The sequence below is a fragment of the Miscanthus floridulus genome, chromosome 19 (assembly GCF_019320115.1).
Source record: "Miscanthus floridulus cultivar M001 chromosome 19, ASM1932011v1, whole genome shotgun sequence".
Taxonomy (NCBI): Eukaryota; Viridiplantae; Streptophyta; class Magnoliopsida; order Poales; family Poaceae; genus Miscanthus; species Miscanthus floridulus.
Window position 1 is genome coordinate 15,107,029 of NC_089598.1, and position 12,069 is coordinate 15,119,097.

The 12,069-nt window shown below is 45.4% G+C and overlaps 1 protein-coding gene across 1 annotated transcript; it reads left to right on the forward strand.

Annotated features, from left to right (window-relative positions):
• The first annotated feature begins 7,622 nt into the window (after positions 1–7,622).
• On the forward strand, positions 7,623–11,863 carry LOC136525613 (uncharacterized). Its single transcript, XM_066518543.1, has 3 exons — positions 7,623–8,165; positions 10,304–10,459; positions 11,750–11,863. Exons 1-3 carry the CDS (start codon positions 7,623–7,625, stop codon positions 11,861–11,863), a joined length of 813 nt encoding a protein of 270 aa, XP_066374640.1.
• The last annotated feature ends 206 nt before the right edge of the window (positions 11,864–12,069 follow it).

A 12,069-nucleotide genomic window follows, 5' to 3' on the forward strand; every position in this document is an offset into this window, starting at 1 on the left:
GTTCAAAATATCAAATTAGTAGCAAATGATAATTGTACAACATGGCTTAGCAGGCTTTGATATGGCCTGTTGGCAAAATCTAAAATAGCATCGCTATTTGAACGCTAAAGCTATGCAATTTAGTGGCGCTATAGCGTTAAATAGCGGTCAAAGTTGGCATAGCGGCACAAATGGCAATAGCTTAGCGTGGAGTCTCTCCGGCCGCTATATAGCGTCGCTATAGCCTACTATTTAAAACCATGCTTACCGAGAAGTCAAATATTCTTAAATCTTAACTTTGACCAATTATATATAAAAAATATTAATATTTATACTACATAATTAGTAGATGAATTGTTGGATATATCTAGTCATTCTTTTAGGGACAGAGAGAGTTGTTTATTCAATAGCTGCATCATGCGTCCTAATTCGTCTTGTTATTGAACTATGTGACATGCCTAGATGCGCATATCTCAACCTCATATGGGTTTGGAAGGCTAGGAGATCTATATACTCTTATAAAGCTAAACCTCGCTAGATGATTTTTCTCTTCATGCAAGGTGTCCACGTCATTTCCCACTATGTAACCCACTAGATGTCATATCTCTTCATGCAAGGTGTCCACATCATTTTCCACTAAGTGACCCACTAGATGTTCTATGTCATCATGCAAGGTGTACACATCATTTCCCACTAAGTCCATGTCATCCCTTATTAATTATAAAAAATATCCACATCATCTCTATCATGTTTAATACTTTGTTTCATCACATATTCCTCTATAATTAATCAAATATTCTAATGATTTTTCTTCTATTAGCTTATCAATTTTTTTATCAAACATGATACAATAAAATAACATGCAAGTCAAATTCATATATATACATAGTATACAGAATACCATATAGTAATGCTACGAATGTAACAGATTTTTTTTAAGAAAATCTTGCAGCAACGCGTGGGGTAGTCTTCTAGTTTATCCAATGATCATGTCACGTACTTCAATTTATCTTAGAATCAGACTCCCCATCGTTAGGGGTTGCGAACTATTTCGGGTCCTTCTCTTGGTTAACCAAATTAATCGAAAGAACCAAGTTACATGAATTGCACTTCACTTTTTTATATTTCGTAAGGATATGTTTGATTTATGTGTGACATCTCATATTTGAACTGATATGTATATGTATTACTATATTGCTTTGTACCCTTGTCAAATATTATTATCTAAAATAGATGAAGTGTTGCTCAATTCTTGACTTCATATATGATTGGAAATATCTCATTCACATCTTTTCTCCAATAAACTGCAAACAGGTCACCTAAACTACAACATAAAATGGTCATTTAAACTAACTTTAAATTCCTGCAGCAATGCGTGGAGAATTCAACTAGTAGGAAGTGACTAACTCTTCCTATTCTCCATGCTGTAATTGTCGGTGGAGTAGGTAACATGCCGTTTGATTCTATTTCTTAGTTTTTAATTTATTTGGTTATTAATGTAGAATTGCCTACTAACCCTCAAATAAGATGATTTGTGCACCAAATTGACAAACACAGAAATAAATTGGTGGTGAGATCCTTGTATCTAAAGCTAAGTGCACTAAATTGACAAACACAAAAGACTTGGTGGTGACATTTCTGGTATCTAAACCTAAAGTAACTAGTTCAATTCCCTAACTTTAAACTAGAAATTTCTACTTTGCCTTTATTATTTTCCTTCTATGGTGAACGCACGGGGAAAAAAGACCCAAAGAAAAAAGAAAAAAACAGTGGCATAGATAAGAAATGGACGGAAAATAAGAAAAACGGTGTGGACAGCATAAAAAGTTGGGATGCCAGCTAAGCCCATGTAGCGAAGTTGGGATGCCAGGCCCAAAACGGACAACATAAAAAAAATCATCCCATGCACATAATGGGCCGTATAATCATTCCTTAATAAATGCTATATGCAAAAGAAAATTGATCCCATAAGAAAAATTGATTGGAAATCAACTTGACTTAAGTAGATCACTATTGTGTGTACCTATTGTGAGATCGAGAAAGGTGGAAGTTGCTTGTGTGGTTTTGAAAAAGGTGGGTGAGCCTTTAAAGCAAGAAGAGTGGGGGAGTGAGTGATGAAAGAAGAGGTTAGAAGTGAGGTGCGGCAGACCGAATGGCAAACGTGGCCGTGCATTGTAATGGAACCTAATAATATTTGTATCGGATTTCATATCATCATTAGACGTGAGCTTTAACTCGTATGTGCATTACTTATGTTACATTCAATTTTTTTTTTCTGAACTTAGCTTTTAGTCATGAAGTGAAGCTACTATTATATCTTTGTGTGACTGATGACGCCCTGCGAGGAGCAGGAGCTTCGTTAACTTAATGCGACGGCAGCATTCGGCCTAGGAGAACGAAGGGCAACCGAACTTATATAAAACTGTGGCCTTCTCCATAGCTATGCCCGGTGAAAAACGAGCAGGTGAAGGCCGTGTCGGCCTGTCCAGCTTCAGTATCTTGTTTGGCGCCGTCGCCGCCGCCGATGGGCGCGCCGGGCGCCGGGCGCCGGTGGATACCACGCTGGCGAAGCGAGTTTCCAAGAGGCGGCACGAGCACGAGAATGGAACGGATGCGGCGAGTGGTGCTTGCGCCGGCAGACGCCCTGCCTCGGCTGCGGCTGCCCGCGTGCTTTCTGTATTCCACGGTTCCGGCGTTTGTGACGTCAGGCTCTTTTATGGACCCCACGTGCCAGTGAGCAGGCGATGGGTCAAACTCACCGATGCAGCCCCCATCTGTCAGGCACAGGAAGCGAGCAACCGACCTGCGCTTGCGTTGCGACTCCACCGGAAGCATCGGCTGCTCGTCTTGAAATTCCCCGGCCCGCCCCACCTCGGCGCCCAAACGTAACCGTCCCCCAACGAACTTGCTCTGCTCTCTCTTCCCTCGCAACAGCGCCAATAAAACCCACTCCCTCCCCGCCGTCCGCCACCAAGCCCCCGTACGTCCCCGCAGCCGAAGAAGCACCAGAGCCAAGAAACCGAATCGCTACTCGCTAGCCGCCAGACGTCCGCGAACACCAGTACACCACCACCACCGGCGGCGGCGATGGAGCAGCTCCCCGACGGGGCGCACGTGCGGCTGCGGAGCCGCGTGCTCGGCACGTACATCCGCGCAGACGTGGATCGGGTGGGCATCTCCCTGAGCCCATACCGCGGGTCGCTCAACACGGCGTGGACAGTGCGCCGCGTCGTGCGTGACGGTGTGGCCTACCTCGTCTTCCACGGCGCCGCCTACGGCAGGTACATCGCTCTCTGCCCCGATGTCACCGGGCAGCGTATCGTCCAGCGCATCTGCGACACAGCGGAGGACGACGCCGACATCCTCTGGGTGGTCATGAAGCCCAGGGATGGCGGGGCCGCCAACGTCCTCCTACGCCATGGCACACACCACGCGTACTTGGTCACCGGCATGGACGACGAAAGCCGAAGCAGGCAATGGATCGTCGAGGTGATCCCCCAGGACACCTCTGCTCTCCACTCCCCCACGCTGCCCGCCTCCGACGCCGACGCCGCGGCTCTGGTGCCTGCGTTCGACTTCTTCCCCGACCGGGCGCACGTGCGGCTGCGGAGGCCCACAGATGGCCGCTACATGTTCGCTTACGAGGATGGCGTGGGCGTCTTCATGAGCCCCCACCGCGCGACGCTCAACACCGTGTGGGCGGTGCACCAGGTGCAGCGCGATGGGACTACATATATCCTCCTCCACAGCGCAGCTTACGGCCGTTACCTCGCGTATTCGGCCAAGCCACCACCGGCGGAATCGTTCGTTCAAAATCGCTACTACCACGACGAAACCGAGGTTGACATATTATGGAAGGTCTTCAGGGCGCCAAGCGAGACATCGGGCAGCACCGTGACGCTGCGCCATGAGTTGTATTCGGAAGCATGGGACATCGAGTTTGTCCCCCTCAGAGCGCGGCCACCACTCCTTCCAGATCCGTCGCACAAGGTGAGTTCGCATCCCTGGCAGGTCTTCATCTCTGTTACTGTTTGGATGGAGTTGGTGCTTGAACGATTTTGCGCAGCGGCGTTGGTTGTACTTAGCATCTTCATCTCTATTGGGTGATAATACACATTTTGGTGGCTTACTGTATATTTTCTCCTGAATCCTGATATGCTAGATTTTTCAGTCGGTGTTATCTGAGCTTCGCTTTCAATCTTGAACTGAAGAAAATCATGGCTGTATCATTTGTCTGCTGAAGTCTGTGCCAAACTTCATCTACTCACTATTTCTTGTTACTTTTTCATCAAATGAATGGAACATTATGTTCAAATAGGTCATGTGGGCAATACATTTTCTGTCACTTATTACTTATTCTTCTGAGATGAAGAGGCTGAGTAAATGTTGGGCAACCCTGTTGTGAACTGATGCTTTCTTAGGTGTTGAACTGCTGTATACTGTTGAAGCTTTGGATGTTCCAAATCTACTGAACTTACTGTTCAGCCATACACCATTTTAGTGAACTTGTATGCATGTACTGTTCAACTGTTGGATGTTCCCAAATACATGGTTTATGTTGGTTTCTAGATTATATGCTGCTTCTATCAAGTACTAGTTCACTTGTTCGAACAGGAATTTGCATGTTGATTTTCTCTTCCGAAAATGAATTTGCACACTGCACTGTCATTTATGTTGTATTACATTCATTTATTTTTAACTTGGTTCAGTCCATTTGCATTGCATGAAGACAGAGTTTAAACATCTTACAGCACATTGCCAAGATCTGCATATGCAACTCAAACACTGCCTTTACACACAAATTCAGTAAAACGGTGCTCAGTCTTCATGTATGGTCCAACAGTAAGTTCAGTAAAATAAAATTGGGACCATCCATCCAAGTTAGTTTCAGAGAACACAGCAACTCTTCTGGTTTCTGGTAGTTTTGTTGGAGGCATTCTCCTGACTGAAAGCAATTTGTCTTGCCCATTCAGTTTTAGTACTCAGAAACTGATGTAGATATTATCTTCATCTCTGTTACTGTTTGGATGGAGTTAGTGCTTGAACGATTTGCGCAGTGGCGTTGGTTGTACTTAGCATCTTCATCTCTGTTGGGTGATAATACACATTTTGGTGGCTTACTGTATATTTTCTCCTGAATCCTGATACGCCAGATTTTTCAGTCTGTTATCTGAGCTTAGCTTTCAGTCTTGAACCGAAAAAAATCATTTCTGTATCATTTGTTTGCTGAAGCTTTGCTTCTGCACCCAACTTCATATATGTTTGCTATTTCCTAGTGCATTCATCAGATTAATGGAACGTTATGTTGAAAAGGTCATGGAGGCAGTACATTTTCAGAAGTCTATATCTTTTTGTTAATCGTGATTCTTTTGGTATGAAGATTTTTTTTTGAGGAGGTATGAAGAATTTGATAGGTAATGTTTGGCATCTCTGATTGTTCTATTCCAGGTTGAGCATAATCTGATATTGAGGAGTATCCTGTACATTCTCGGAGATGACTACGGCGATTACAACCAGCGGGGTTGGAAAAGGATAAAATTTGAAGGTTGTTCCGTGTCTCAGCTAAGGGACACATTAGCAGAAGAACTTGGAGAGGAGCATTCAGTCAGAATTGTGTTGTGTGTATGGTCCGGATACCTGGGGCGACTAACTCCGCTGGTCGTTGACCTTCCTTCTAATGGCTACACAGTTAAGATAATTGTGTATGTTAGTTGGACCCGTGGTGAGAGTTCTATCACTATTTTAGCTGAACCTGTTATGCTTAGGGACATTGTAGTTTTCTCTTTTTAAAAAGTTTTGGAATTTAGTCATGTGGGTACTTATCTGAAACAAGCTATAGATAACCCGTTGTCTCATTAGTCTCATGAAAAATGTTTTTAGCTAATAGTATCATATTGATGTGGATATATCATATGCTCATACCGTTCCTGGAAATTACTTTACACAAGTTCGCCATCTTATGCTTGAGGAAATGGTTGATTTATTCAGTTATGAGTTACCTGAAGCATGCTCTAGATAAGCGCAATCACTTCAGATATTCTAGCTGTTTTCAGTAGTCAGCCAATAATATTAATCTTGCTACTGATTAGTGAACTGATAAAATAGTTGCATACTGTGTAACTGACACATTTTTTTTCAATTTCCGGTTCCAAATTCAGCTGGTCTGGGATTGCGGCACCCAAATGTGGATGCACCTGAACCCACACCCGGCATATGGGAGCAGGACTGATGACAGCAACTCCGTGATTGATCTCTCGGATACAGCAACATGAGTTGGTTCATGTAGTTTCAGAGAACACAGCAACTCTTCTGGTTTCTGGTAGTTTTGTTGGAGGCATTCTCCTGACTGAAAGCAGTTTATCTTGCCCATTCAGTTTTAGTACTCACAAACTGATCTAGTTACTATCTTCATCTCTGTTACTGTTTGGATGGAGTTGGTGCTTGAACGATTTTGCGCAGTGGCGTTGGTTGTACTTAGCATCTTCATCTCTATTGGGTGATAATACACATTTTGGTGGCTTACTGTATATTTTCTCCTGAATCCTGATACGCCAGATTTTTCAGTCAGTGTTATCTGAGCTTTACTTTCAGTCTTGAAGTGAAGAAAACCGTGTCTGTATCATTTGTTTGCAAAAGCTCTGCTTCTGCACCCGACTTCATATATACTCGCTATTTCCTAGTGCATTCATCAGATTAACGGAACATTATGTTGAAAGAGGTCATGAAGGCAGTACATTTTCAGAAGTGTATATCTTTCGTTAATCGTTATTCCTTTGATATGAAGAATTTGACGGATAATGTTTGGCCTTCTTTTCTTTTGTTTTCCCTTTCCGAGTCCCCTAGCCCTCTTTCTTTTTTCTTTGTTCTTTGTTCCCTTCGGACCTCTGGCTTGTTTTGTACTTGTACTTGTCCTTTTACTTCCTTTCAACAAATTCTATCAGTAGGGGCTCCTTGCCCCTCCAGTTATTTCAAAGAAAAAAACTGTTGTGATTGTGAGCGGCTCCTTTCCTAGGAGTTCGTTACTGCAACTGCTGCATACTGTCGAACAGTTGGATGTTCCAAATCTACTGTTCAACCACATAAGAAAACCGAGCTCCATTTTTACTTAACTTGCGTGTATACTGTTAACTGTTGGATGTTCCCAATATACATGGCTGCATTCTTTTCTTGATTATCTGCTGCGTGTTGTTTTCTACACCCAAAACTAATTTGCATATTGCCTTGTCCTTTTTTATGGTATACCAAAAAACAAACTTCATAATAAAGGGAGCCACCTGAAACCAATGACAGCACGATCACACATATGATCCTCTGATCAGTGATCACACATATGATATGTCACAAAAACAACACTATAAATGCTAGTCCTAGTTGCGTTTGCGTTGGACTGGGCTTGGGCCACGGCCCACGGGCGTGCCGTGTGCTGGACTCGTGCTTTCGGCCCGTATTTGGGGGAGCCCGTCTCCGTCTCCGTTGGGATGACGGCATGACGCCAAAATGCCCCACCGCCTCCGCCTCGGCGCTCAAAGAAACCGCCGCAACGAATACCCGCTCTGCTCTCCCACCCCTTCTCCGTTCCCCAGGCAACGAACAGAGCTCGTCCCCCGCCCATCCGCAACACACCACCACCGGCGGCGGCTGCGATGGACCAATTCTTCGACGGGATTCACGTGCGGCTGCGGAGCCGCGTGCGCGGGACGTACCTCTACGCCGACGAGGACGGGGTCGGCGTCTCCCTGAGCCGGCGCCGCGCCTCCCTGAACGCGGCGTGGCAGGTGCACCTGGTCCAACGCGGCGACATGGACTTCGTCCTCCTCCGCAGCGCCGCCTACGGCCGCTACCTCGCGGACTCGCCGGAAATGGCGCCTTCCGGCCACCGCGGCCGCCGCGCTGTCCAGCGCGACTACGACGAGCCGGAACTGAACGCCGTCATGTGGAGGCCCATTGGGGTGATCACCGTATACGACGTTGACAACGACGACGAAGCCGAAGACGCCCAAGCCGACGCCGACGTCGTCCTGCGCCACGGGAATAACCGCTACCTCCGCGCCAACGGCAGGCACCGCCGCTGGCACAACGGGGTCACCGTCGACGACAACGACGGTGTAAGGACCACGATGATGCTTTGGACGGTCGAGGAAATGCCCCCGAGGGTCGTGCCGCCTGCCCTTCCACCCCCAGCTATGGTGAGTTCGTCGTCCAATTCGATTCCTCGCCTTGGATTGCACGGAGCACGATTCTTGGAACCTATCGATCGATCCCGTTCTTGCCCATGTCTGAACTAACTGAAGCTGTTCGTTCTTGGCACATATCGTGCCAAGATTATTACTCCTGTTGACTGTTGCTCACATATTCTAACTCTGCAACATCACCATTGCAACAGAATCTAGGAGGACCCGGTTTCATGAGCCTGTTCCGACGCCGCGGCTCTGGTGCCTGCGTTCGACTTCTTCACCGACCGGGCGCACGTGCGGCTGCGGAGGCCCACAGATGGCCGCTACATGTTCGCTTACGAGGATGGCGTGGGCGTCTTCATGAGCCCCCACCGCGCGACGCTCAACACCGTGTGGGCGGTGCACCAGGTGCAGCGCCATGGGACTACATATATCCTCCTCCACAGAGCAGCCTACGGCCGTTACCTCGCGTATTCGGCCAAGTCACCACCTGCGGGATTGTTCGTTCAAAATCGCTACTACCACGACGAAACCGAGGTCGACATATTATGGCAGGTCTTCAGGGCGCCAAGCGAGACATCGGGCAGCACCGTGACGCTGCGCCATGAGTTGTATTCGGAAGCATGGGACATCGAGTTTGTCCCCTCAGAGCGCGGCCACCACTCCTTCCAGACCCGTCGCACAAGGTGAGTTCGCATCCCTGGCAGGTCTTCGTCTCTGTTACTGTTTGGATGGAGTTGGTGCTTGAACGATTCTGCGCAGCGGCGTTGGTTGTACTTAGCATCTTCATCTCTATTGGGTGATAATACACATTTTGGTGGCTTACTGTATATTTTCTCCTGAATCCTGATATGCTAGATTTTTCAGTCGGTGTTATCTGAGCTTCGCTTTCAATCTTGAACTGAAGAAAATCATGGCTGTATCATTTGTCTGCTGAAGTCTGTGCCAAACTTCATCTACTCACTATTTCTTGTTACTTTTTCATCAAATGAATGGAACATTATGTTCAAATAGGTCATGTGGGCAATACATTTTCTGTCACTTCTTACTTATTCTTCTGAGATGAAGAGGCTGAGTTAATGTTGGGCAACCCTGTTGTGAACTGATGCTTTCTTAGGTGTTGAACTGCTGTGTACTGTTGAAGCATTGGATGTTCCAAATCTACTGAACTTACTGTTCAGCCATACACCATTTTAGTGAACTTGTATGCATGTACTGTTCAACTGTTGGATGTTCCCAAATACATGGTTTATGTTGGTTTCTAGATTATATGCTGCTTCTATCAAGTACTAGTTCACTTGTTCGAACATGAATTTGCATGTTGATTTTCTCTTCCGAAAATGAATTTGCACACTGCACTGTCATTTATGTTGTATTACATTCATTTATTTTTAACTTGGTTCAGTCCATTTGCATTGCATGAAGACAGAGTTTAAACATCTTACAGCACATTGCCAAGATCTGCATATGCAACTCAAACACCGCCTTTAACACAGCACACAAATTCAATAAAACGGTGCTCAGTCTTCATGTATGTTCCAACAGTAAGTTCAGTAAAATAAAATTGGGACCATCCATCCAAGTTAGTTTCAGAGAACACAGCAACTCTTCTAGTTTCTGGTAGTTTTGTTGGAGGCATTCTCCTGACTGAAAGCAGTTTGTCTTGCCCATTCAGTTTTAGTACTCAGAAACTGATGTAGATATTATCTTCATCTCTGTTACTGTTTGGATGGAGTTAGTGCTTGAACGATTTGTGCAGTGGCGTTGGTTGTACTTAGCATCTTCATCTCTGTTGGGTGATAATACACATTTTGGTGGCTTACTGTATATTTTCTCCTGAATCCTGATACGCCAGATTTTTCAGTCTGTTATCTGAGCTTAGCTTTCAGTCTTGAACCGAAAAAAATCATTTCTGTATCATTTGTTTGCTGAAGCTCTGCTTCTGCACCCAACTTCATATATGTTTGCTATTTCCTAGTGCATTCATCAGATTAATGGAACGTTATGTTTAAAAGGTCATGGAGGCAGTACATTTTCAGAAGTCTATATCTTTTTGTTAATCGTGATTCTTTTGGTATGAAGATTTTTTTTTGAGGAGGTATGAAGAATTTGATAGGTAATGTTTGGCATCTCTGATTGTTCTATTCCAGGTTGAGCATAATCTGATATTGAGGAGTATCCTGTACGTTCTCGGAGATGACTACGGCGATTACAACCAGCGGGGTTGGAAAAGGATAAAATTTGAAGGTTGTTCCGTGTCTCAGCTAAGGGACACATTAGCAGAAGAACTTGGAGAGGAGCATTCAGTCAGAATTGTGTTGTGTGTATGGTCCGGATACCTGGGGCGACTAACTCCGCTGGTCGTTGACCTTCCTTCTAATGGCTACACAATTAAGATAATTGTGTATGTTAGTTGGACCCGTGGTGAGAGTTCTATCACTATTTTAGCTGAACCTGTTATGCTTAGGGACATTGTAGTTTTCTCTTTTTAAAAAGTTTTGGAATTTAGTCATGTGGGTACTTATCTGAAACAAGCTATAGATAACCCGTTGTCTCATTAGTCTCATGAAAAATGTTCTTAGCTAACAGTATCATATTGATGTGGATATATGTAACGCACTAGAGTCCAAACGGCTCAGATCCACTCTGCACGCTGAGCGAACCACACCTACCACCATCCCACTTACACTTTCGTCATCGCTTCGCGTTACACTTTCGTCATCGCTTCGCGTAAAAGGATTAACCCGGAGATGGTGGGATGGAGACTCTAACTCTCCACAATATCTCATTAACTTGCATATGGGCTACTATGGGCCAAACTCCAAACTGGGTCGGATGTGACATACACCCCCCCTCAAAGGAACCGACGTCCTCATCGGCCCAACACACCCACAACTGGGCAAACAATGACGGAACGTTCCTTCTTAGCACACACGACCGTGCGTCCAGTGCCGGCACATGTGCCATGCCGTGCACCCCGCAGGGCCTACACGCGCAATGAACCCCATGTCCGCGCCCCTGACCCGCACGCGCCCCTGACCCGCACGCGCCCGTGGCCATGAAGGTCGGCTCTGATACCATTTGTAACGCCCTAGAATCCAAACGGCTCAGATCCACTCTGCACGCTGATCGAACCACACCTACCACCATCCCACTTACGCTTTTGTCCTCGCTTCGCGTAAAAGAATTAACCTGGGAATGGTAGAATGGACTCTAGAAGCCTTATATGTCGGTCTATCCCGCCTTTAACAACCAAGGTGGAACTAAACTCTTCACAATATCTCATTAACTTGCATATGGGCCACTATAGGCCAAACTCCAAACTGGGCCGGATGTGACAATATATCATATGCTCATACCGTTCCTGGAAATTACTTTACACAAGTTCGCCATCTTATGCTTGAGGAAATGGTTGATTTATTCAGTTATGAGTTACCTGAAGCATGCTCTAGATAAGCGCAATCACTTCAGATATTCTAGCTGTTTTCAGTAGTCAGCCAATAATATTAATCTTGCTACTGATTAGTGAACTGATAAAATAGTTGCATACTGTGTAACTGACACATTTTTTTTTCAATTTCCGGTTCCAAATTCAGCTGGTCTGGGATTGCGGCACCCAAATGTGGATGCACCTGAACCCACACCCGGCATATGGGAGCAGGACTGATGACAGCAACTCCGTGATTGATCTCTCGGATACAGCAACATGAGTTGGTTCATGTAGTTTCAGAGAACACAGCAACTCTTCTGGTTTCTGGTAGTTTTGTTGGAGGCATTCTCCTGACTGAAAGCAGTTTATCTTGCCCATTCAGTTTTAGTACTCACAAACTGATCTAGTTACTATCTTCATCTCTGTTACTGTTTGGATGGAGTTGGTGCTTGAACGATTTTGCGCAGTGGCGTTGGTTGTACTTAG

What these genes read in the sequence shown, in the direction of transcription:
- LOC136525613 (XM_066518543.1), top strand. Translation starts at nt 7,623, where the DNA reads ATGGACCAATTCTTCGACGGGATTCACGTGCGGCTGCGGAGCCGCGTG. An exon ending in CCCTTCCACCCCCAGCTATG is followed by an intron (nt 8,166 to 10,303) that starts GTGAGTTCGTCG and finishes GTTCTATTCCAG; the next exon opens with GTTGAGCATAATCTGATATT. An exon ending in AACTTGGAGAGGAGCATTCA is followed by an intron (nt 10,460 to 11,749) that starts GTCAGAATTGTG and finishes TTCCAAATTCAG; the next exon opens with CTGGTCTGGGATTGCGGCAC.